The sequence below is a fragment of the Podarcis raffonei genome, chromosome 15 (assembly GCF_027172205.1).
Source record: "Podarcis raffonei isolate rPodRaf1 chromosome 15, rPodRaf1.pri, whole genome shotgun sequence".
NCBI lineage: Eukaryota > Metazoa > Chordata > Lepidosauria > Squamata > Lacertidae > Podarcis > Podarcis raffonei.
The window spans coordinates 17,744,289-17,770,860 of NC_070616.1; the positions used below are offsets into that span (position 1 = coordinate 17,744,289).

The 26,572-nt window shown below is 42.3% G+C and overlaps 1 protein-coding gene across 3 annotated transcripts; it reads left to right on the forward strand.

Annotated features, from left to right (window-relative positions):
• NFRKB (nuclear factor related to kappaB binding protein) lies at nucleotides 1-25,958 on the forward strand. 3 transcript variants are annotated; one of them, XM_053367831.1, is made up of 28 exons: nucleotides 1-148; nucleotides 2,077-2,220; nucleotides 2,830-2,930; nucleotides 3,605-3,760; nucleotides 4,812-5,013; nucleotides 5,566-5,693; nucleotides 6,510-6,684; nucleotides 7,661-7,762; nucleotides 8,561-8,634; nucleotides 9,819-9,903; nucleotides 10,791-10,992; nucleotides 12,106-12,214; nucleotides 12,653-12,779; nucleotides 13,805-13,870; nucleotides 14,707-14,786; nucleotides 14,871-14,914; nucleotides 15,814-15,874; nucleotides 16,944-17,118; nucleotides 18,788-18,894; nucleotides 19,404-19,527; nucleotides 20,251-20,330; nucleotides 20,572-20,792; nucleotides 21,303-21,591; nucleotides 21,993-22,262; nucleotides 22,619-23,407; nucleotides 23,738-23,844; nucleotides 24,535-24,670; nucleotides 25,014-25,958. In XM_053367831.1, the coding sequence occupies exons 4-28, from the start codon at nucleotides 3,626-3,628 to the stop codon at nucleotides 25,134-25,136; spliced, it is 4,011 nt and encodes a 1,336-aa protein (XP_053223806.1). In that variant the 5' UTR covers nucleotides 1-148; nucleotides 2,077-2,220; nucleotides 2,830-2,930; nucleotides 3,605-3,625; the 3' UTR covers nucleotides 25,137-25,958. The 3 variants fall into 3 exon arrangements, with proteins under 3 accessions (XP_053223806.1, XP_053223805.1, XP_053223807.1); XM_053367830.1 differs by lacking the exon at nucleotides 2,077-2,220; XM_053367832.1 differs by lacking the exon at nucleotides 2,077-2,220 and having other exon boundaries at nucleotides 15,817-15,874.
• The last annotated feature ends 614 nt before the right edge of the window (nucleotides 25,959-26,572 follow it).

The following is a 26,572-nucleotide window of genomic DNA, read 5'->3' on the forward strand; positions in this document are numbered from 1 at the left end:
TTCCGCGGGATCCAGGGAAGGCTCAAGCTTGGGCGCGCCCACGGCGCGCGCGCCTGGAAAGGGAGGCCTCGCGTGCGTCGGCGCATGCGCTCTCAACCACCACTACCACCACCTCGACCTGGAAACGGAATGCCTGAGCCGGGTGCAGGTGAGCGGGGGTTCGAGGGGGGGGTTGCGTCTGTTTGGAACGCGGAGGGGCCGGATCCTCTTACCTCAGAGGCTTCTGAGGTAACAAACGGGGCAGGGGCGTGTGGTGCTGAAGGTCTCCTGTGGGTCAAAGTTTGAGGGGGGCATTGAGAACTTTGGGGAGGGGGCGCGAATAGATATACCTGGGGGGATGTGGGGAAGGTAGGGGCAGGATAGGGAGGCGGGTTTGTGGGGGGCAAGAATGAGGTGCATGGGGGGGACTGTCTTTGCTCGTGGGCCCTCCCCTTGCCTCCCCTCCTCGCCTTTTTTAAGAGTGTAAGTTCCTCGGGGGCAGGGGGCTGCCTCTGCTCTTGCCTGTGCAAGCCTGTAAGGTGCACAGCCTAATCTGGCTGTGCAGACAATAAAGACTGTTGCTTCATCAAATTGTTGGCAGTGGGAATGGATTAACAGTGTAGCTGACAGGCTAAGCTTGTATCATGAGGGAAATTCTCCCAAAGGTGGGTAGGTGAGGAAGCATGTGTTTTAGGGGGTTGGCCACAATTATTATTTTTATTTTTTTGCGCTGGCTGAAGACGCATCTATTTGTGCAAAATTGGGATGCCCGCTTCCCACTGTCCAGCCATGCAGCTCCCAAAAGCTGCTCCTATGAGAGTCAGGTGACCTTCCAAAACAGGATGGGGATATAACATAGATGAAGGATTGTTGTTGTTATTATTTATAGCCTGACTTTTTCCTAGACCGGTGCTCAAGTTGGTTTATACAAATTAAAGCAGGGCAGGTGAAATATGGAAAGCTAAAAATACATAAAAGGTAACAGTTCAAAAGTGATTAAACTATAGGAGAATTAAAACAATATAAAACCAAGTTTGTTAAAATGCACGTGAAAGTTGGCCTCTAAGGTGCTACTGGACAATTTTTTAATATATTAAAATGCAGATTGTCGAAACAGTACTACTAAAAGCCCTTTCCTTTAAAAACAGTCTGTTCCCAAGAGCCTGCCAGAATAAAGCAATCTTCAACTGCTGGTGGAAGGGTTGCAGTAGAATCAGTGGAAGTGGGGTGCCTTGTACGATGCATGCATGTAGATCTTCCTAGCATCATCTTGGAAGTTCTCTCTCCCATGAAGGAGGGAATGCCTCTTCTAAAATGAAATTTGCAGTGGTGACTGTTTTCCAGACAAAAATTATGACAAAATTGGGGTAATTTTTTCATCAGAACATTTTGGAATGTTTTGAAGAGTGATCTAATTTAGCATTTCTGTTTTATTTGTATTAAATAAACAAAGCTCCATTCATTGTTACTAATGAACTTAAGAAGTGGAAAGCATTATTTGGAGAAATACAGCTCTGAAAAAATTTCCACCCCAGATTGTGTGACGTTTAGAGTGTTGGACTAGGACATGGGAGCCTAGGGTTTGAATCTCCACTTGGCCATGCAGTTCATTGAGTGACCTTGGGCCTGTTACTGTCTCGCAGCCTAACCTAGCACACAGGGATTTTGTGAGCATAAAATGGGAAGGGGGAGAACCATGCACACAATCTCGAGCTCATTGAAGGAAAAGGTGGCACATAAATGTAATAAATAAATTACCAGAAATTTACCACGTACAGTTCTTATAAGTATTTGTGCTAAACACAACTCTTAAAATCTGTTCCTTAGTAACTTGGCAGCATATTATATTAGAAGATTGCAATGCTTAAAATTGGTTACAGATTGATCTAGATTTTGGAGATGCATTATTTTTGCTTCTCTGTATTTTATTTTTGTATTTTATTGTGGCGCCTTATGAATTATCACTTGGTTGTTTAATTTGATTATAGTGTATGTTGCTCATCGTAATCCTCTGTTTATTTGTGTGCTGCTTTCCTGATGAAATTATTTCCAAAATATGCAGACTGGTCAAACTAGCCATGCTTTGCTTTTTGGCAGCAAACCAAAATGTGAAACCAAGATTTGTTGGTGCTTTATGAACTGTGGCTTGTTTTAACCATCATTTGGTGTCATGTGTGAACCAAACAGCCTTATTGAACCTTGGTTTGTTTCGCCACTGCAATGCTTACCAAGCTGCACGAGGTACGAACAGCTGGAAAACAAGCTAGTGAAATGAGCTGTAGGTTATGTGCTTGACTATGAGACAACTCTTGATTTGTTGAGCAAACCATGGTTTAGATAGAGCCAGTGACTCTTCCTAATAAAAGTAGAAAGATGCATGACCACAGAAACAGAAACACAGAAACTGAATGCCTTGTTCTCATTGAGTTCCCAAGTTAATGAACGTTAACCTAGACTGACCAATGTTACCCAAGACTAGCCAAATGGCAACAAGAACCCCAGCAATGTGGGAAACCAAATGTTCTTCTGGAGCTTAAGTGCAAATTCTCTGTTTGACTAGAAGTGTGTTGCAATTTTTATTGCTGGCATAGCAGATAAATTTCTGGTTCCCCCTCCCTTTTTTCTTGGGAGAAAAATTTGGTGAAGTGAATACAGACTTCATTTTTTATTGTCTGAATTTCTATCAAAAGATAAGTGAGGTATACTCATTTTGATAAATTGTTTTTGTAACGGGGCACTAAAAAAACCCACCACTCAGTGGAAATTTGTTTGGTTTGGCAGTATTCAATTAATAAAATACACTGTTTTAAATGTTACTCTTGTTCATTTGAGAATAAATATTTTTCTCAGGACCAGTATATTTCAGATGGCAGCTATATGTCTGCTTCCATCCTCTGTAACTGATGTTCCAAGTCCCTAGCTGGAGAAGCTGTGTGTTCTTCAAATAAAAGGTAAATATCACCAGTTGCAAGTAATGAACTTTCCTTTTTAGTAATTCCTCAAGACATGATACTATAATTATTTTCGAACATGAATTACATTCTTTTGCCAAATAGTAATGTATTTTTATTATTTCTGTTAAATGTTGTTGTGACACAGAAATTGTTCTGTATGCATAGACGTAATTCTTTAGAAGCTGTTCTATAATAAATAGTTACACCTTTTATTTACTCAATCATAGAACAGGCTTGCAAAAAACACATCTCCCTTGGTTACCTGTAACCTCCTGTTGACCAGGCATTCTCTGGCAGCAGTTCACACTTTGTCTATTATGTTTTTACTTTCCTTCCACCACACACAAATCCTGAGGAATTCAGCAAGGCTTCTTTTTCTACTGCCTGGTAAGCACATCTGAGCTTTTTTTTGCAAGAGCTTTTGTAGAGAGGGACAGAGAACGAACTATACTATACTGTAGTAGAACAGTATGTTTTAAAGTGTGAAGTGTTAAACTGGGCTATCTTTTCCAAGAGCAGTAAGAGCTACACACACAAACATGATTTTCAAATAGGTGCCAACTGAGTTGGTCTGTAACAATAATTAAATATATTTTGTTTAATATTAAATCTGCTTATAGTGGAATTGTGAAAATAGCTTCTTGGTTACAGTAAGTTTCTTTTTGTTCTAGGGTTTCATTAGGGCATGAACAATGGATTCTTTAGATCACATGCTCACCGACCCATTAGAGTTGGGGCCATCTGGAGAAGGAAATGGCACACAGATTATGGAGGATTGCATGCTGGGATCCATTCGAATTAGCTTGCCAGAAGATCTATTGGAAGATGTAAGTAGAACTGGAGTAACCTTTTTTCTTTCATATAGTGTAAAACAACAGTGTGAGCTGAGAAGGAACCATTGTTAACTTTTGAAGGAATAATTCAAAAGTGGTGGCATCTCAGCAAACATTTGATAACTAAATTAGACAGAAACAGATACCTCTGAAAAGCTCGCAAGTAGGGCATGAGGGAGGCAGCAGGGTTTTGTTACTTGGGCAGCATCCAGTCCTTGGGTATATGGCAACTGATGTGAAGACTTTGTGAAGGAAACCCAAATAATGTTTCTTTGCTTTCATTGTCTGTAAGAAACACATTAAGTAACCCAATTTGCATGTCCTGATAAGCCAAAGTTAATTGTGCATCTCAGTTCTCATCATCCTTGACCATTGGTTGTGTTGGCTGGGGCTGATGGTAGTTGGAGTGCAACAACATTTAGAGGGCCAAGGTTCCTGACCCTGGACATAACAGTGATTGAGTGACATGTTAGTGCATGCTACCTGATCACTGCCTGCTTAGTTCCTCCCTTGCAGCAAGCAGGAGCAACAAGTTATGAAACATGGATTATCATTACATCTATACCTGGGATCATGGTATTTTCTCCCAAGCAAACAACGCTCGTGAAGCCTTGTTCATCATAGTTTGTTCAGGAGAATCATAGATCTTAGGTTCAGATCTAATGACAAGCCAAGCTTCAATGAAGCATGAGTGATTGTCCAGCATGCATAAGATGCTGCCTGTTCACAGTAAGTCATTATACACAGCTAACCTTGATGTGCAAACTACACCATTGGGTCTATAAACTCCTCAGAGCCTTTCAACAGTGTTTAATGGAACATACTGTAACTTAACAGCTTTTTCTGCTAAAGAACAGGTTTTCTTAGTTTATCTTATTAGTCCATAACAATTTTCATTTTGTTCTTTTTTGTATAAATACAAAATTGAGGATCTTTATATGATACTGTTGCATTTCTCAAAAGTGGAATTTTTGGATCACATTTGAAGGATTTTATTTCATTCATATCTCTCTCCCTCTCTCCCTCTCCCCCCACCCTTCTGTAGCCTGAAATCTTTTTTGAAGTTGTCAGTCTTTCAACATGGCAGGAAGTGCTGACGGACTCGCAACGAGAACACCTGAAAAAGTTTTTGCCTCACTTCCCAGAAAGCAACACTGAACATCAGAATAATCTTATCCTGTCCCTGTTCAGTGGAGAGAATTTTCGGTTTGGAAACCCCCTGCACATTGCCCAGAAACTCTTCCGCGGTCAGTGGCAGATTTGTCTGTATTTTAACCTGGCTTCTTGACTTTGCTATGTAAGGTGACAAGTTGTAGGTCCTGAAAGTTGAAGTCACCTTTTTTTTTCTAATTATGTGCTGCACATTTGTAAGTGCTCCCATATGCAATACATTCACACTCTGTGTCTCATCCAATCTCTGCACTGTCCTGAGGTTTGAGGGGGGCAGGGAGAAGGGAAGGGAAGGGGAAGTCTATCCCATTTCCTTCTTTCATTGTGTGTGTTGAAATTATTCATTCGTAAGTCCAACATCAGCAATTTGCATTATCCCAGTTCCCCTTTCTATGTGGTCAGGGTCCCATTGACAGGGTAAAAGTTAGATATTCAATTTCTTCTTGATCCTTAGTAAAGTGCCTTCTACTCTACCCCAGTACACATGATTATTGCATAACCGTTTTTTTAGGTGGGGTAAGTGCCTGCCTTCTCTTGAGATCTGACATGTGACAGCTTTTGGATAAAAAATAGCTTTCAGGCAGCAGGTTTCAAAACAGCAGTAACCATGGTACATGTTCTTGTTACAGATGGACACTTCAATCCTGAAGTGGTGAAGTATCGACAGCTTTGCTTCAAGTCTCAGTACAAGCGCTACCTCAGTTCCCAACAGCAGTACTTCTACCGGTTGTTGAAACAGATCCTTTCCTCCCGGAATGTAAGCATTTGAATAAACTAAATGTTCCGTAGAATATAAGATTTAGTGCAGTATTTGTCACTAAGACTGGAGAAATCTCTCATTTGGTTGCCCAGGTGTCTTCACACAAGGCTGGGATTCGAAGAACTATGAAACTAGCTCTCAGCGCTTAAGGGGTCTGTATGCTTGAGGTTTCTTAAAGAGCACCATTGTAACTATGAAAATAGAAGCTGCCTTTAATGCACATGGTCATTCTGCCATCTAGCTTGGCGCGGTTTCCTTTGATGGCAGCTGTCTTGGGGTACAGACCACTCTGAGAACCATTTCATTGGAGGTGATGCCAAGAGTTAAAGCATGTGCATGCAAACCATATGTTCCAAGTCTGAGCAGTGACCCCTCGCCTATGCCACATACCAAAGTAAATAATATTAGAAAATGAAGGGACTTCTGAAAGCCGTTTATGATGCAGCATGGGAGTCTCCTTTTAAAAGTTTTGATTTGCTTAAACCTTTTGGGAATGTTCACTCCTTTCTGCATACAATTATTAGCTTTTTGGATCCCAGCCTTTGTAGTGGCATGCATCGTGCAGGGACCAGTGCCTAAATGAAGTCATGTTGGTTCCTAAGGCTTTGGTTTTGGTTCCTGAATATTAGAACTCCTCCATCCTTGCATATTACTCATTACGAAGATGTGTTTCTTGCCCCATCCACTTGGCTGTCAGGGTGACTTACATGGTGGGCTTTTGTTTAAATGTTACAAAATTAATGTATATGTTTCTTGTAAGTCACAGGAGCTTAGATGGAATTCAGTATGTTGCTATGCATATGTCTGTTTCAGCATCTGTTGGAGCTTGCTAGGAAAGGTGGTCCAGATCTGGCCCTGAAGAGGAAATACTCAGCAGCTGCTTGTGCTGCTGAGGAACGGGACCGGCGAACACATCGACGGTTCCTGAAAATCCTCAGGGAAGTGAAAGAGGAATGTGGAGACACCACCTTATCCTCAGATGAAGAAGGTAATGGCAGGGTATTCTTTAGAATAAACAAAAGCTTCTTAAGTGAAGAGTGGTTGGAGAAGTCCTTAATGCTGTATCAGCTAAAAACCTGAACGTGGAAATCAGTGATGATATACACTTGCATATATACCAGTTGATGGGAACCATGGGAGGGGAGAGTGCTCATGGTTTCCCACAGGAATCTTGTTGGCCACTGTGAGAACAGGATGCCGGACTAGATGGGCCGTTGACTTGATCCAAGAGACTGTTACTGTGTCCTTAACAGTGGGGTACCCCAGACATGTGCCCCTATAAAGATAGTACAATGTCATGGATATTTTTATTTGTACCATATAATACTGTAGCATGACTTTAATGGAAGATGGGTTATAAATGCTAGGCTGAATGTGCATTTGCTAATACAGGGAAAACTTCATGCTCTAAGCATATTCATGTTTAAGATTAGGCTAATAGTACTTTTTAACATCTGTAGGACTAATGTCCTTCTAAGTATATGTGTGTATCTTCTGGATGATCTTTTCTATCAACGTAGTCCTCCTCTTGATTCCCCTCTGGTGCCCTCTTCTTAAACCTTTTCTGCTTGAGAAGTGAGCAGATCTTATTTCCAGTTTGCCTTTCTCAACATTTTTACTATCCTTTAATTAAAATTGTGCTCTCAGAGCTCTTTATTTTGGGTGCTTTCTAATAAACCTAAATATTTTTCTCAGTCAGATTAACATACTAAAACATCACGGCTGGCTTTATAAGTTTTAGAGCTACAATTAGGAAAATATCCTGATTAACAGTACTTCCCCTTTCTATGGCCTTTCAAAAGAGCCATACTTTTTCAACTCAGTTGATTGAAAAAGCAAAATTACTAAATAACTTGGATGTATGAGTGCATCTGCTGCCTAGAAAAATGAGCCTTGTGCTCAGGTTTGTTGCTTCTGTTCTGCTACTATCCCTGTAGAAACCTCACTATTGTGTTGCATTTCAGATCTGAGCTCCTGGATTCCAAATTCTCCAGCCCATTGCCCAAGCCCCACTGTTCCTCTCAGAGTAATCCCCACATTATCAACCCAAGACATGAAAACAGCAGGTAAGCTCAAGTGGTATCTCAGTCTGAATTATCTTGAAAACTTTATACATTAAAAAGATGTTACAGGATTTTCCTTCTTAGTTTTAGAATTTAGAGACCACTTCCTTCCATTTTTTAAAGACTGTTAAAGGCCATTTTCTTTTCCTCCTATGTTGGGCATTATTGCTCTCAATCCATGATCCAACCGAGTTTTCCAGCCAGGTTTATTGCTTGTTAGCCAGTCAGGCCTTTCACATACACAAACAATAAAGAGAGCAACAAAAGAGGTACATATAAAATACATTAAACCATACTAAAATACAATTAAATTTGTACTGTTACAACTGATTGACGTATTCACATAAATTGCCAACAATACACAAATGTATTGGCATTTTTCATGTAGTAGCTGCCACTATATTAATGCACATTGACATACTTTTTTTTTTGAAGTGTCAAGGCTCGTTTTATATCTTCTTAATTAACCATTCATCTGCATTATGCCACCAAGTGAAAATGACTTTGTTTTACAAAATAAAATGTATTTTAAATTAGATTTATGACGGTCTAATGTGAGATGCTGATTTATAAAGGCTTTTTGCTTTGAAAGAAAAAGTATAAGACCCTGTTTCCCCCCTTGATCTTATAGTAGAAGCTTTCGCAAGCCATAGGCTGTAGCTGACGGGAATTTATAGTCAATTGAGAAAAATTGGTTGTAAGCACCTAAAGCTTGTTGAAGATGGAAGCATTTCAGTTAAATGTGTCATGTAAATAGATTTACAGCAAACTTTTGATAGCATTTACTTCGTTTTCCCCTAGATAAACTGGAGTTTGGTGAGAATGACCTGAAGATGATACTGAAAAAACATCATGAAAAACGCAAGCGCCAGCCTGTAAGCAAACCATAAGGAGGCCACTACTTCTTAGTACTCTTTTGCCTAGTGCCTCTTTCTGCAGCAAGGGACCTAGAGAATAAGGCCCTCCTCCTTCCTTGCTAGCAGTCCTATCCTAAAGCATGTTTACTTGGAAGTACATTCCACTGTGTGTAGTGGGGCGTACTTCCAGGTAAGTGTGCATTTGATCACAGCATGAATATGTCATGAGAAGCAGATTTTCAGTTTTAAAAAACAAAGTCCAGGGAGCTTGAGAGAAAACTTGATCCTCTTTCCCCTGCAGCCACATTAATATTTGCAAGCTGATCTTACACTGCAGACTCAGTACAGTATGGGAGCAAAAGGATTCTGTTGAGATTTCAGTTGCTTTTCATTTGTAGGTTAAGTTTGGGGTGTTCAGGTGGAAGAGGTTGTAGTGGCAAGTTGGGAATCCAGCCTATATCCTGGACAGGGCTTGGGATGCTTGAGGCAATTTGGAACCTGCTGGAATGATGTACCTTAGCTGCATGATGGTGTAATTTGGTTTTTATTCTGCCTTACAGAAAGCAAGACTGAAAGTTTAAGCAAGGGGTGGGGAACCTGTGGCACACCAGTTGTTGTTGGAATCCAGTTCCCATCAGCCCCAACCAATATGGCCAGTGGTCAAGGAAGATTAAGGAGTTGTAATTCAACAACATCTGGGGGGCCAAAGTTTCCCCATCCCTGGCTTAAATAAGATGTCGCACAAGCCTAAGCATGTTTACTTAGAAGTAAGTTTCATTGACTTAAATGAGGCTTACTCCCACTGAAGAGAGTTCGGGATTATAGCCCAAAGACACTTGGTATTGTGATTTCTGAGTACAGGGGAATCTCTGCTTATGTTTGGGTTCCATTCTGGATCGCTGTGCACATCAGTGGGATGTGTGCAGGTCCATTCTGGCCCACCCTGCCCCCTTTCAACACCAAAAGCAATGCATGTGTCAATGGTCGCACACGAGTGGGGAGGTGCTTGTGTTCAATTTTGCTTGAACTGTAATTTTAAGTGGAGATTTTCTCTAGGTATATCTGATATAAATAATATTTTTTATTGGCAAACAACAGGAAAAGCAGTGTATGATAGTTCAGTCTCAACAGGTGTCTTTCATTCTCCAGTTTTGCTTTATGGTTGTCGTTCTCCTTGTTGAATGTCTCTTTGTCCTGTATAGAGCCATCCTGACCTCATGACTGGGGATCTGACTCTGAATGATATCATGACACGTGTGAATGCTGGTAGGAAGGGATCCTTGGCAGGTATGTGAATCAAGTTCAAGGCTGCTACATGACGGCATTTTTACTATTTTCTTTAGCTGGAGTTGTTAGCAGATGAACACCTGTCACTGTATCATTCAGGTTTTACTACCAATGGGAGCTAAAACTATAAGCAAATAAAATATGGCAAGATTTGCAGTGTCACTTGGTGATAATCAGGAAGAGTCCACAATAACATGATGCTTTCCATGTTGGGGATGCCCTTTGCTTTTAAGCAACCATTTCTCAGACAAAATAAATTTGGTTGAAATATTATTCCTGCATTGCAGAGGGTTGAACTAGATGACCCTTGGGGTCCCTTTTTTTGAGCTCTCCATATCTCATTTTTGTTTCAAATGGAGGCTTGCTTGCACATCTCTTGAAAATGTGTCTAGGAATCAAAATACTATGTTTGTGTTTATGTAAATGCAAAGAACATTGGGTTGGCTTGATCATATTTGCTCTTTTGGTTAATTATACTTGCCTGCCACATCCTACAACTGGGTTCTATTTCATTTCAATTCATGCAAGAAATGCTCTGATTCTAAATGATATTGGCTGTGATTCACAGAGGTATATGTTTTTAAAACTGTGTGCTTAGTTTGGTTTTTAGCTATTTTCTGTAATGTGACCAAGCCATTTCTGAATTCCTTCAGCAACAGCTCTTGAAACAGTGTCAGCAGCTGTAAGTGTCGTAAAATGGGGTATTACATCTTTTGCACCGAGAGTTTTTTGTTACTCTGACATGGCGGAAGAGGCAGTCACACTTGCACTTCTGCATTCTTCCATAAGCTAAAGTCTGGGCAACTGTACCTCTTGGCTGATATTTGACACCCTGCTTAATTTGTAATGTGCAACTTACAAATTCTTCCTCTCTTTTTAAACTGAAGCTTTGTTTGACCTTGCTGTCCTTAAAAAGAAAGTGAAGGAAAAGGAAGAGAAGAAGAAGAAGAAGCTAAAAGTGATTAAATCAGAAGCAGAGGATTTCTCTGAGTCCCTTGGCAACACTGAAGGGATGCCTTCAATGTCTCAGAATCCATCCCCCATCCCACCTATCTGGGATCCCCCATCTCTCTCATCTGTTAAAGAAGAGTAAGTTCCTTCCAGAAGAGAATGCACACAATGAATATGGTCCACAAATTACATAATGAGGCATATTTACAACAAAGCCAGTTCTAGTCACACTGGAACGAATCAAAATAGAAAAGTTCAGCACAATGAAGCTTTTTTGTCCTGGTAGAAGTGATGCAGCATAGTTCATACAGCCCATATAAATTGCATGTATGAATAAGGTGTCTGTCTATATTCTGTGTTGCATAGTGGTTGAAAAGAAAATGCATGGCATGCAGTAATGCAGCAATGTAATTTAAAGTCAGCCTCTAGGGCACACTGGCACATGAAAGATGGTAGGAGGAGAGAGTGTAATTTGAAAACACAGTGCTGCCTCTGGATACGAACGGGATCCGTTCCGGAGCCCTGTTCGCATGCAGAAGTGAACGCAATCTGCGCATGCGCGGGTCGCGATTTGCCGCTTCTGCACATCGCGTGATGTCATTTTGACCGTCTGTGCATGTGCGAGTGGCGAAACCCGGAAGAAATGCGTTCCGTTACTTCTGGGTCGCCGCGGAGCGCAACCCGAAAGCGCTCAACCTGAAGCACATTTAACCTGAGGTATGACTGTATACATGTAAATAGATTCCAGGTGAGGAATAATGATGTTATACATTCCTCTTGTCAAAAAGTTGAAGATCCATCAGCGTTTAATGCCTTTTTGTTGCCTTCTGGTGGCAAGATAGAGTCATAACTTGCCTAAGCTGTAAATACATTAGATAACCTTAAGCTAATCAACTCCATATTGGGTTTAAACCTCCCCTTTAAAAAATTGTTTCATCAAAATAGGTCAGTATTACTATCTTACAGCAGGCATTAGGGAACCTGTGGCCCTCCAAATGTTGTTGGACTCCAACTCCCATCAGCTCCAGCCACCATGGCCAGTGGTCAGGGATGATAGGAATTCAGCAACATCTGGAGGCAGGCCACAGGTTCCCTACTCTTGTATTACTGGTTTGTTTGTAAGATTGCTGAAATATTGTACATGAAAGTACTTTGAATACAAAGAAAGAAACAGGTAGATATGCTAAGCCTCCTCATTCTCAAAATTCAGTTAAGCCAATTCAGCTAAAGCCAATTCATCTTCTATCAAAGGCCTCTTGAAGATATCAAGCCGTGTCTTGGAGTAAATGAAATATCCTTCAGCTTCTTTTCTCTGCTTCTGGAGATTCTGCTTCTAGAAGGCCCTGCTAGTCTCTCAGTGGTAAGAGTTTTTCCTGGACATCTTTCTTGAGCTGGGAGTTGGATAGATTAGGATGTAACCCTATTTATACACTTAAGTGGGAGTAAGTCCCATCAAATTCAGTGGGCCTTACTTCTAAGTTGACACGTTTAGCCTAAGAGTGTTTAGATTGGTGCCTATTCATTTGTTAATACAATCCGTTGTTTCTTTTTTGTATTTATTGTCCTTCCTTTTGTCCCCACCAAGAGATCCTTCCAAAACTATGGTTTTCAACCATCATTAGATAGTTCATTTCTGTGGATTTGCAGTCTTTTTGATTCCATCTGCTGTGCTTTGATTTGGAAGTGCTATATTTATATTTATTGATTAAAGTATTTCTGTCTCAGTTGTGATTTCCAAGATGGTTTGGGATTTCACTATTAATTCTCATTATCACCATCCCTCCCTTCTTTTGCTCAGCTTGAGGATAAAGTCATGGATTGGCAGTCTTCCCCTGCTAGCACATTAAACAGTTGGTTCTCCTTCGCCCCCAACTGGTCAGAACTTGTTTTGCCTGCACTGCAGTATCTCACAGGTGACAGCAGAGGTAAGTCCCGCTTTTTTTCAGGGTTTTTTCTTCTTGAGCTGTGCCAAGAATGAAGTAAGTTAGCTATATGTCATGGCCTGTGAACAGCTATTGCTTATAAAATTGCATTGTGTCATAGATGGCTTAGATCCAGCCCTTTCTTCCTGTTCTCCTTATTTATGATGGTAGCCACTTGATGTGAAATGATAATTTTTTGCAGAAGGGATATACATTTCTTGATATCCAAATTGTTATCTTCCAAATTTGTTCCCTTTAACCTTGAAGCAACATCTGATCCTGTTCCTGAAAAACTTAATTCAAAACCGCTTAGTAAGCAAAGATAGCCAACAACCTGTTGTATCTTTGAGTTGAATCCAGTAAAGTAATTCCTTGAACGGAATGAGTTCTGCTTGCACAACAGAATTTCTTCCCACCACCTGCTCTAAATGGTATGGGGAGCCCTCTGAACAGATTGTGTGGGTGCATGGGGGAAGGAGAGGGGAAAGTTCCATTGCACAAGTGAAAGTTGTTCCACTTGCACAGTGACTACATTGATTGCAGCCCCACATCCTTTGTACTGTCATGGCAAGGTGGCTCTTGGAGACGATAGCTTGGGTTCAGATATGCCCAGCCACTTCTGTACATGGAAGGGCTATTTCCATCTTAGCAAAAGAGCACTGCATAAGAAAAGTGAACTGAAATCTAGAGGTGATGATTTCATGCAAACCCTTGTACAAAGCTTTGCACAAAAGCATTTGCTCTCCCATGCCCTGACTGCTTCTGCAGAGGGGAATGCAGACACCTCATGGATGGATGTGACAGAGCTCTAGGTACCTAGCTGCACAGAGCCTTCTGGTGGTGTTTATCACCAGCACTAATGAACAAACTTGATTCCACTGAAACTTCTTGAGTCCTGTCTCATACTTTAGAATAAGGTGTACCAATAGCCAACAGTTGATTATCTCATCCTACAGGAGACAATTAGAGACAAAGGGTATCCCAGTAATGTCTAAACATATGAAACATTACGATATATTTTATTACAGATGCTCCTTCCAGTTTTTCTCCATTTGTTGAATTCAAAGAGAAAACTCAGCAGTGGAAACTGATAGGTAAAGTAACTTTGCTTCTCTGTCCCCTCCTGTTAATAAGTCTTGCCTGCTGTTCTCTTGAGGCATTTAGCTTTCATTTGGAGCTGGAGTGGCTGAACATCTTCTGCTTCATCCTCTATTACTACCTTTATAGCTGTATAGTCCTATGTGTATAGTAGACTTTTGACTATGTAAAATCACTGTGTGTGTGTGTGTGTGTGTTTTTAAAAAAACTTTTCTTGCATGGATCTTGCATTATGTTACCATCCCAGTTGTCTACTAAGAGGCAAATAAATGTTGCTTTCCCTATTTTTTCACCTCCTTCTTGGTCACAGCCGAGGCTTTAAATAAGCTTCAAGGACTGGAAGACTTCTTTGAGATGTATCAATGCAATCCCAATTCCAGTTCCAATTGTATGACAAGGGAGAGCGAAGACACACTTGCTGACCACTCCACTGTGCTCCTGGCTGCCTCAGTGCACTGGAGTTGAATGACTGTGCTGGGATATCAGTTCTACTGGTGGAGGCTCCCTGTGCAGTTTAGGACTCTGTGCAGTACAGGGGTCTTCCAGGAGTCAAACAAACTCTATGCTGCAGACATTCAGCCCTCCAATAAGTGGAAGGCAGCTGGGATGCAGCACAGCATGTGAGTCAGCAACTGTAGTCACACTATGCCCCCCGTCACAATTGGAACATTGCAAGGGGGAATGCATTGAAAGGCTTTTGCTTCATGTCCTTTTGCATAAAGGCCCTGGCTAAGGTGGGTGCACCCGACGTCATCCTTAGTACCACTACTGTAGCGCAGATATCAGCAGTTGATAACAACTCTCCTTTCCTCTTTTTCGGTTCTCACCTTAGGCTCTTCACAAGACCATGAGAAGGAGCTGGCAGCACTCTTCCAGCTCTGGCTGGAGACAAAAGACCAAATCTTCTTCAAGGTGAGAGAGAATATTTGTAGGAATGTGGCAGCATCCCAGCTGGCTTGTCCAATGTGCTGACAAAAATCTTTCTTTCATTGGTAGGACAACGAAGACAGCTCAGATGCCACCACACCTAATCCCCGAGTGTAAGTATATATTCAGTTCAGAAATCTGCTCAAGTGTTAGTTAGGGTTACACTTATTTTTTTCTATTTTGAATTTTATTACAAAGATTATTATATCAGTTAATGTGAAACAAACAAGTTGTCTAAAAAGAAAGCTCAACATTAACTGCTACTCAAATGTGTGAATTACATTGTTCTGAAGTGTGGTTCGTTTTTCAAGTCAATAAATATTGAGAAATGAGCTGGATTCTGCTCCTTTCTCTTGCATCTGTCTTAGTTTATTTCTGACTGTAAAATCTTGGCTTGCACTGATCATGCCAGAGGCAGGAGGAAGTTGGCAGGAATACTGAGTGTGCATTGGACAAATTACACTCTTCCCATATATTCTCCCTATAATTTCAGTGTTGGGCTGCCTTTTACTTCCAAATATTAACTGCTGCATAGGGTAGCCAGCTGTACTTTGCTTTAAAAAGCTTTCACCAAAAGAATTTCAGCATTTAGCAGCAAATGAATGCCTACTCGCCAAGAAGTATTAACCTCCTTTCTACATTACATTTTATCTTGGTCAGGTTTGAATAACATGCTGCTCCTTGCATCATGACCTTTTGTCTTATAATGACAAAAAGTAAATCCTAGAAAGGTAATTTTTTTAAGAAGTGCTGCAAAAATTCTCTAGCAGAACTTGTGAGGTAATCCAGGTTGCTAGATTCTCTTTTTCTTCTTCTGTTACTTGGACAGCGCCAACACTCAAAAGTATGTACCTTCTGGATACAGTTTTCCTTCCTTCCCCCTTCTCTCTCACAACCGTCTTTTTAGTTGGTTTGGGGATCTGACTCTGGAGGGTTCTGATCAGGTTTGGAGTGAACCATGTTGGGGAAGGTGGATGTATGCACTCCAACCTCATGCTGTTGTTTGTTTCAGAAGGACTGACTATGTAGTCCGGCCTAGCACTGGGGAAGAGAAACGTGTTTTCCAGGAACAGGTGAGGATGATGCACATTTTGTCCCATGCATTGCCTATGCTTTGCCAGGATTGGATGGGGAAGTTTTATTTTATTATTTATTTAAACCATTGATACACTGCTTAACTGCAACAGTCTCTAAGTAGTTTACAAAGATACAACGGGGTGGGTGGAAAACATTTAAACCTATAAAATTATTTAAAATGCCTGCCTTCCAATTTATACATATTTTGCTTTTCAGCTTAAGTAGTCCATTTTCTGAGTAAAATATTCACCTGCATCAGTAACAGTCAGAAGAAACAGAAATTCCTAATGACAAATAACTTTATTTCATTTCAGTTTCTCTCCTTATTTCAACCTGTCTTCTTAAATGTTCAAAAAAAAAAAAAGGAACTAGCACATCATTTGACAAGAGGGTGCTTAAAAATTAGCTAGCAGAAAAGCATGTAAACATTTAGACAACCCTAAAGACAGACAGAGATTGTGTTTTATGTTCTCGTGTACATTGTTTTGCTTCGTAGCCTTAAGGTCTCAATACTAATGTCCCAGTAGTTGCATTGTATATGCTGGCTACATTACATCACCTAGCTGAGTCTTGCTCTTTACTGTAGGCTAAGCCCTGATCTTTGCAGCAATAAGAGATTCCACATGAGCTGTTGGGCTTTATAACTTCTTATGCAGACATTAGATAATACTGGCTTGTAACTAGACATGTGGAGGCTCGGTGGGGGGGGGGGATAATAATAATTGGGGGGAAAGATATATACATTTCTCCTCCATTTGTCTTTACCAATATTATCAGTATTACATCTAACCAGCATTAATCTTTGAAAATGCAAAACTGAGAGATGCTTGAAACTAAGGGATTAATGCTTAGTATAAAGAGGTTTGCTGTCTATATGCTCCTCAGTATACATGACTGAAATATAAGCAGTTGCCCTTCCTAATCTTTGCCTTCCCCTAAGCATTTGTTATTAACTCAGTTCACATTAAGTGTTAGCCATAGATGCTTATCTAGAAACCTGCTCTGTTTTTTTGCCCTTTCAATCTCTTGCTCATCTGAGCACTTCTCTTTCTCCGACATGTGCAGGAACGTTACAGGTACAGCCAGCCCCACAAGGCCTTCACCTTCCGCATGCATGGCTTTGAGTCAGTGGTCGGCCCTGTGAAGGGTGTGTTTGACAAGGAAACTTCTCTGAACAAAGCCCGAGAACATTCTCTGTTGCGATCAGACAGGCCTGCATATGTCACCATCTTGTCTCTTGGTAAGTTGACATTCATTCATTCATTCATTCTCTCTCTCTCTCTCTCTCTCTCTCTCTCTCTCTGTGTGTGTGTGTGTGTGTGTGTGAGAGAGAGAGAGAGAGAGAGAGAGATAGATAGAGAGAGAGATTTCAACACGTTACAGTCTTTTTTAGGTTCGCAGTGACAATAGATTGTAAGAAGAGAGGAAACAGTAGTGCATGTTATGTTAGTCACCTTGAGAATTAGACACTGACGAGGGGGAAAAACTATCCTAAATAAAGGAAGGTCCCAGGTTCAATTAATGGTGTTTCCATTTAAAAGACCCTTGGAAGTAGGACTAGGAAGACTTCCACCCAAGACCTTTGTGGCCGCTGCTGGCAATAGTGACCAAGACAGGTAATAGCACTCTGATCCCTGGCAACTGGTATACAAAGGCATGTTGCCTCTGATACTGGAGGTAATTAAGACATAGCCACCATGTTCAATGGGTGCTAATCACGATGACTATATATATCCCTAGTATTGGGCGAGATGCCTCTGACTGCCAGGTGCTTGCAGAAGGATATTGTTGCACTCATGTGTTGCTCTGTGCTTCTCATAGGCATCTGGACACTGAGAACAGAATGCTAGATAGGTCTTTGGTCTGATCCAGCAGGGCTCTTCTTATGTTCTGACACTGCATAGGGCAGCTTCACGGTTTAGAGAAAAAGATTGCAGTGAAAAAGCTGAAGATACGAAGCTCCCTTATACCAGATCAGAACATTTGTCCCTGTAACCTGGTATTGCCTACTTTGAATGCCAGTGGCTTCTTGGAGGCCTGTCCCCTTTCCTGCTGCCTTTTTGGAATGGGAGATGCCAGGGGTTCAGCCTGGTTGTTCCATGTAGGAAGCACAGTCCATGAGGAATTTCTGTAGCCAGGATTAACAGGGACCGAGTTACAGCATAACACAAGAAGGAAACAGAGGGAGGAACAACCTGTGGTATGGAATAAGCATGTCCTTGGAAAGCCTGCTAGTAAGAAAAGTTTGTTAAACTTGCTTAAAATAGGCAGAAACCTTTCAGTCTGTTTGAGGGAACGATTACACACAGTGTGTGTGCCCTCCCATCAGATGTCAAGGAGATAAAGAACTACACAACTTTTAGAAGACCTCTGAAGGCAGCCCTATATCAGGAAGTTTTTAATGTTTGATGTTTTACTATGTTTTTATATGTACTATAAGCTGCCCAGAGTGGTTGGGGAAAACTAGCCAGATGGGTGGGGTAATAATAATAATAATAATAATAATAATAATAATAATAATAATAAAAAAAAATGTGGAAGAAAGAGAGAGAGAGAGAGGAAGAAAAACAGAAACAGGAGACATTCGTATTGTTCTGGTAGAGAGCTATATTGCAGGGTTTGGGGCTGTAGCCCAAGATGAAATGAGAACACTGGCAGAAGATGAGCAGCAAGGAAGCCCAGATTTATTCTTAAATCCACCTTTTTTTCTATGTGATAAGTAGCCAATGACCTTGATGATTTCTTCAGGGTGTGGGACTGCTATCCAGAGCAAGTGTTCAATTGGTATAAAGCCCTAAGTTAAAGTTAGGAACCCACACAGTGAGTGGAACCTGAATGGTTCAAGTGTTACTTCAGTCTTTGTGTCAGTTGAGGTCTTCACAATGCTTTGATCTTTTTTGCTGTCTCAGTTAGGGATGCTGCTGCCCGTCTTCCTAATGGAGAGGGAACTCGTGCTGAGATTTGTGAGCTGCTTAAAGACTCTCAATTCCTCGCTCCTGATGTCACCAGTGCTCAGGTAAACTGGGAGAGCACAGAAGCATTTTCTTTTCAGCGTTCCTCTCTGATGTGAATTGCTCCTATTGAATGGAGAAGCACCTTGTGATTGATTTTTAAGGTCTACAGTTCCATAGCTTACGAGAGTGATAAAGCTGTAGCCCAACTTATGGAGTTGGCGGTGCTTTTTTTTGTAATGACATCTGAACACTGAAACAACAGTTTTGGTAGTGATGTGTATAATACACTCCAGCTTGCAGGTGCTGTCATCTTGGTTGTAGAACTTACAGCACTCGAGGAAGCTATATATGGTAACGAGTGGAGGTCTGTTTTGATCTAGATAGCCTGAGAGCTTGATGTATGTTTCTCAGACGATTTACCATCTCAGTATGGGGCTATTTTAGACATCCATTTTGCTTCTAATTGTGATGCCCCTTTTCTTCCTTCCTGCGTGTGCAAAATATATTTGCTATGATGATTCTGAGCTGATCAGTTTTGCATCCTCTGTTTAATTGTGAATTCTGTTCTCAGGTTAACACTGTGGTGAGTGGTGCACTGGATCGATTGCATTATGAGAAGGATCCCTGTGTGAAATATGACATTGGACGTAAGCTATGGATATACCTACATCGAGACAGGAGCGAAGAGGAGTTTGGTGGGTGTTCGCTGGAGGGCCTTACAGCAACCTGATTGCAATATAATGGATAGAGGTGGCGTTGCCTTAAATGAAGAAGAAAACTGGTGCTGAATTTTTTAAATCCCATTTCAAAAACTCAGCATTCTACAAATTCAGGGACAGGGTGGGGGTGAGGTGTAGTTCCAACTCCCAGTCCTGGAGAAGGATCCTATATCCCCACATTGTTACTTGGGCTAACCTGATTGTGCAAGGATATAGGGTGTTGTTCATGCCTTAAGGTACCCACATATACACACACACAGATATATATCCAATTTTAGTATGTATTTCCCCCCCAAAGGCGTATTTAACTAAAATCCTTTCCAGCTAGTAAAAATGAGATATAAACAAGTTTTGTCCTGTTTACTGTAAATTTTGCCATTATGGAGCTGGAACATGTAATTTGCCTCTTGTTCCTGAGTGAACAGCAATCACTTTCTCTTATTCATCATTAAAATTGAAAGGCATAAAAGCCTCCTTCAGGGGACACATTTACAGAAAATGTCATAAACATGCATTTCATGCAAGACCTGCCTCTTCCTGGCTGGCAAATTTTCTAGTTTGGTATGTTTTCTATTGATCACAGAGTAGGAATTCTTGGAAGAAGAAGTGTACTTCAAGGAAAAAGAGAAGCTGGCTATGTAGGTGGGCAGTCTCACTCTTAGCATCTGTTTGAGAACCCTTCCTTATTCTTCCTTGCAGAGCTGATTCATCAGGCTCAGGCGGCTGCAGCTAAAGCTAGAAAAGCCCTTCAGCAGAAGTCTAAACCTCCTGCAAAGATAGTAAGTTGCTCAATGTAAATACATGGGGCACAGATTTTTAGACTGTCCCCTGTTTTGGTTGAATAGGCTTGCTGCCCAATGTCATCTCAAGGGCTTATTTAATTATCACCAATAGACTCAAGGATAGCTCTGGTCTATCCCTAAACAGCCCTCTTCCTACTCACACAGGGTTGTCCGGGCTTAGTGCATTTCCACCCCCACCCCACCCCCATTGATGTCCACTATTTTGTTGCCTTTGCAGAAGTCCAGTAGCAAGGAGAGTTCAGTGAAAGTGGCTACTAGTGGCACCTCTGAGCCTAGCCAGCTGAGCCTTAGTGATTCCAGCATGCCACCAACCCCTGTGACTCCAGTGACACCCACTGCCCCTCCACTGCCAGCAATGCCCATCTCACCACCGCCAGTCTCCGTGGTTAACAAGAGTTTGCCAAACGTTGCATCAGAGCAAGCTAAACCCAACCAAAGGTAAGTCCTTTCCCTGTCTTTTCAAAAAGCAGGGGTGCAACTGTTCACAGGATTTGGGTGATAGATATCTCTAGTTAGAAGGGGAAATACAGTTGGGGGTAGCTTTAGGACCATCGAGTTAAGAAAGAAATTCAGCCAGTCTGCTGTCCTAAGCAGAATCTTCCACAAGTGAACCTTCCCCCAAGTGGTACAAAAAAGGAAGACTATATTAGCAAAACCATTCAACTTGGATTACTTGCCTGAGTGGGGCAGGGAAGGTGAAAATCACATAGATATTGCAAATCAGTTGTAAAAATCTGTTTATGTAGTCTTGCAATGAATTATCTGTTCAGTGAGCTATTTATTGTTTGGTTGCAGCTAAAATTATTACCTGTCAATACACGTTTTAAATCCTTGATTGATTTTGGTAGCTTAAAGCAAAATAGTGAAAACTTTGCTGATTGCTGGCCTTTTCTAGAACAAACTTGTGCTTTTAAGTTAATCAACTTACTCTTTTCAACTTATTCACAGCATCCTTCTGGTGTCGTCTCCCACCATGCCGCAGCTGGGGACTTTGCTCTCCACGGCACAGAGTACCCAAGCACAAACTGGGCCTCAGCAAACCCCCCCTCCTCGTGTGGCCAGCCACACATCTTCCTCAGGACTCCCACAGGTTCGAGTGGTTACAACACAGTCCAGCCTCCCACCTGTGTCTCAGCCAGCCCCACCAGTGATCCAGCAGCAGCAACAGCCCCCACCAGCACCTGTTCCTCAGGTCCATGCCCCTTCCACTTCTGCACAAACCAAAGCACTGCCTCAGGTAAGGGATATCTCTGTGGAGTTAGCCAGAAGTAAGGATTAGCAGTCTTCTTCCCCAATTGTCATCTGAATTATGGCCTATGGTCATCTCTTAAGACACAGCATACTTTTTGCAAGCAAGTATATCCCATAGGCAGTTTAGAACTGAAGGAAAGCCATGCAAGTGTACAGAGAGAGTATGATTGGAAGAGAGAGCATTCCTGAATAAAATAAATTTTAAAGGGCATTTGGAAGAGAAGCGTTTGGAAAGAGTATCTCCAGTAGTTAATTCTGCAATGGTGAGGACTGTTGCCTCAGGATTTCTAATAATGTTAGGACATCATGAAACTGAATAGAAGGGTGTTGCACCGGATAGGCAAAAAGACAACCACCTTGACGACATCTACTTTTTCTTGTCCATAGGCTGTCAACACTGTCACGGTGAAAGCTCAGACCAGCCCAGTCCAGGTGCAAAGGCCAACAGTTTCTGTCACAGGACCAGTCAGTGTTGCTGGGACAGGGATCTCGGCAGCCCTCAGCCCTGCCCCAAAGCCAGTGACCAGTTCTCCAGGCAGCTCTGCCCCCAACTCCTCCTCTGTGTCTCTGTCGTCGTCATCCTCCTCCTCCTCGACTTCCTCCTCTTCATCCACCACAGTCCTCCAGAACGTAGCTGGCCAAAATATCATCAAACAGGTGAGGAGCTGTACCATACTGAGAAATGGCTTTGATCAGATTTGAGTCCAGTGAGTTCAGTGTTCTGGCTCCAGCTGTGGCCAGCCAGATGCCCTTGAGAAGCTGACGAGCTGAGCACGATGACTTTGTGCTTATAAAATACCAACGGGTCCCTGCCCAAAATGCTATGGCTGGCAAAATATACATGGGCATGTGAGCACCTGCTGAAAATCTTGCCCTTTCCTAGTAGCTTAGTTCGGCGTGCCTTGTCTCTCTTTAATGGAGCACGGCATTCATCCATGCACCCAGTGCTGTATAGCATTCTGCCTCGGAAATGTGCAAGAGAAATATTCAGCACAATCCATTTTTCCTTACAGGTGGCTATTACCGGACAGCTAGGGATGAAAAGCCAGCCTGGGAGCAGCATCCCGCTTACCGCCTCCAATTTCCGCATCCAAGGCAAGGACGTTCTGCGCCTGCCTCCCTCCTCGATCACCACTGATGCAAAGGGACAGACAGTTCTCCGCATTACTCCTGACATGATGGCCACCTTGGCCAAGTCCCAAGTCACCACTGTCAAACTGACGCAAGACCTCTTCACTGCTGCAGCCACTGGCAACACTTCTGCCGGCAAGGGCATCTCGGCCACTCTGCGTGTGACTTCCAGCCCCATCCAGTCTTCTGACTCTCCCGCCAAGACCAGCACGCCCACCTCTGCCTCACCAGGCCCAACTGGGCCCACAGTGGTCAAAGTTACTCCTGACTTGAAGACTGTGGAGTCCACTGGCTCTGCGTTCCGGCTGATGCCTGCTCTGGGCATGACTGTGGCAGACCAGAAGGGCAAGGCCATCACTACGGTAGCATCCACTGAAGCCAAGCCAGCTGCCACGATAAGGATTGTGCAGGGGATGGGGGTGATGCCACCAAAAGCTGGGCAGACCATTACAGTGGCCACTCATGCCAAGCAGATGACCGCTGCCTCGTCTGTGAGCATCCCTGGCACAGTCCACACCTCTGCTGTTTCTCTGCCAACCATGACTGCTTCTGTGTCCAAGGCTGTTGCTGTTGTGTCAGGGGGGGCAGGGACACCCATAACAATAGGAACAGGGACCACGACTATGCGACAGGTTCCAGTGAGCACCACAGTCGTCTCCACCTCTCAGGCAGTAAGTCATCCCTGCAGGGGATATATAACCCTTTGGGTCCCTTCCAATGCTACAATTCTATGATTCATGTTGTTTTTTGGTCGGATAAGCTTGATTGACAAGCATCCGTTTCTAAGTGGGGATGCCACCTTGTTTGTCTTAAGCAGGCTCTGACTTATGGAAGAGCATTGAATGCCATTAGCAACAACTGTGTATGTGTTTTGGGAATCCCTCAGCATCCTGAAAACTTTAATTTGGGGGAGGGCCTTTCCCCCTGTTCTTGGTAACTGTGTGGCAGAGAGGTGGCTGCTGAACCTTTATAATTTCTGTGTCTGATGCTTCTTTTCCCAGGGGAAGCTGCCTGCCCGTATCACAGTGCCCCTCTCCGTCATAAGCCAGCCTGTGAAAGGCAAGAGTGTAATGACGACCCCCATTATCAAAGGCAACCTTGGGGCCAAGTGAGTAACACAGGAGGATTCTGTTCAATCTTCAGGACTGCATTTGTGTATGATGAGCGACTATTGCAGATCACAATTAGATTAATGGAAGGCCTAGCCAAAAGGACTTGAAAGCACTCAAATTTGAAAATTTCCTTAGTCACAGAAAATGATTCAAACAAATTCTGCCTTAGGAAGTGCTAATGGACACTACTGAGTCTTGCTTCCCAAATCCAACTAGTGTTGGATGAGTTTACCAGTGTTGGTGGTGTTTTGATTTGGATACCTCACATACCCACCTTCTGGGGTTGCCCTTTTAGCTGTGGCTTTGACAGTTTGGTTTACAGATGTTGGCAGGTGGGAGCATTTTGTTTTTAAGCATGGAAAATCTGTCCCTGCTGGTTTTTTACACAAATTCAAGCTGCCCTTTTAAAAGCTCAAAAGAAGGCTTGGTTGTTTTTCCTGCTCTCTGCAGCCACCCCTTGGAAGGGGGAGGGTAAAAAGTGCAACTGGTGGTTAATCCTGAGCACAGGATTGCATTTAGACACATTCTTGTAGCATATTCAGAGCCTGAGGCTTGTTCTGACCAGTACTGAAAGGCCAATGTGGTACAAACACACTTTCTAAGTTCTGCTATTATGCAAGAGGCACCTCAGCAAGATCCAGCCCCACTGTGTCACCACTAACTTCTTAATGGGTTTCTTCCAATAGTATCAGCGGACTGGGTAGAAACATCATTCTCACCACCATGCCAGCTGGGACGAAACTGATTGCTGGGAACAAGCCAGTGAGCTTCCTGACCGCACAGCAGCTACAACAGCTGCAGCAACAAGGCCAGGCCACACAGGTAAGGCCTGTATCTCATTTCCCCCTTATCCTCTGTTGCATCAGGACTTTGCCTTGACATGGCACCGTCCCAACATCATTGTACCACACAAATGTTCTGATTATTTTTCATTTTTGAAATTCAAGTAAGCAGCTGAAATTTGTTGTGGGGTGTGTGTGGGTCCTATGAGTACACTTGCTGAAACATTGGAACTGGTAACTTGAAGACAAGGGCAAGATGGGAGTGGAGGGCTTTGCTTGATTACAGTTCCATTCCCAGTAGTATTTATGTTTCTGCAACATGGCAGAGGCTGAACTGAATGATTAAATGTATTTTCTTTCCTTCTGCATTCCGTTTTGCACAGGTGCGAATTCAGACACTCCCAGCCTCCCATCTCCAGCAGGGAACAGTGTCTGGCTCTACAAAAGCAGTCTCCACTGTTGTCGTGACAGCAGCGCCATCTCCAAAACAGCCACCAGATCAGTAAATTCAACGGCAAGCTGTAATTTTGCAAGAGTTACTCCAGCCCTCTTATTCTTTTTCCACCCAACTAGGGCTTGCTAGAGTCAGACTCTACTTACCCACAAGTTGGTTCCTGATATTTTGGAAGCACTTGTGGGAAATGCCCGTCGTTTGGTTTCTGTTAGAATAAGCAGAACCCCTAACACAAGCCTCCTGGAGTGTTGCATTTTAATAACCTTAACACCTTCATGTTAAGTTGCTGGACCCAGCCATCCTCTCAGAAAGGCTGGTCTCTTTTAATTTTCAACCTAACAGAACGTAAGTTTCAAAGAAACCTGCTGAATTAAGGCAAGAAGGTCTTAGAAGAAATGGACAAGCTATATTACGCCGGACTTCAGTTTTATCATTTCCAGGGTGGTTCTTATGGACGTTCTGATGCTGGATTTTTAATATTTGGTGTCTAAGCTTTCACCTGTTTATTTGATAATTTCATTCAGTTTTTTTAAAAAAACAAAGAGTTTCTTGACAACTTTCCTTCCTTCTCTGTGCATAAACTTCACCTATACTGCTTTATCCTCATCAAACTAAGCATTTATATAAGGTGGTATAAAATTGACCTTATGTGACATGCTCAACATTATGTGAGATACTCGGAAGAAGGCCTAGAGAGAAAGAGAAGAGGGTATTCTAAACTGGTTGTGAAAAAGAGCCAAAAGCAAACCCCTCCCCCGGAGAAGCTTAACACCTTGGACTTTATGGGATGGGGTAGTCACCTTTTGGAATGAAAAGCTAAAGAAAGCTTGACACCGTGTACCAAGCTCTCTTCATATAAATTCATTTTACTGATGTTGATTATCACTATTGTCTTTTCTATTGTTAACTGAATCTCTTATCAAAATGCATTTTATCCAATTAGGAACATTTACACACTAACGGGGAAAAAATTATTGCTCAACACACCCACACATATGCACATACTTTTTATATGCTATCTCTACAGCATTGGAATAATAAACAGATTGTCAGTTTCAGTTTTTCCCTTTTTAAAAGTGAGCAAATTGTGCTTATTAGAACAAAGTAGAGGCAAGATTCCAGGGCTGCTATTCATGCACAAAATGATCATTTTGAGACAACGGGGGCAAAATACAGAATAATATTAAAGGAGATTAAACCCGTTATTTGGTAAGGCCTTTCAGTTGTTGAGGTAGCTACTCTTGGGTGTCCGCCCCCCCCCCCCCCGATAAATTTGACAAACACCTGCCACTTATTGTTTTTAAGGCCAGCTACGTTTATAGCCCTCTTGATTAACAGCATCTGCTACATTCAGAATCAAAGAAGAGACTGTGCCGACTGCTGCTCACATGCTGTGACTTACCATTTCCTCTTCCTATTTTACGAAAAAGCAGTGTAACGATAGAATGCTGCAAGTTACTTTACTCAGTTTCCAGGATTGCAAAATAC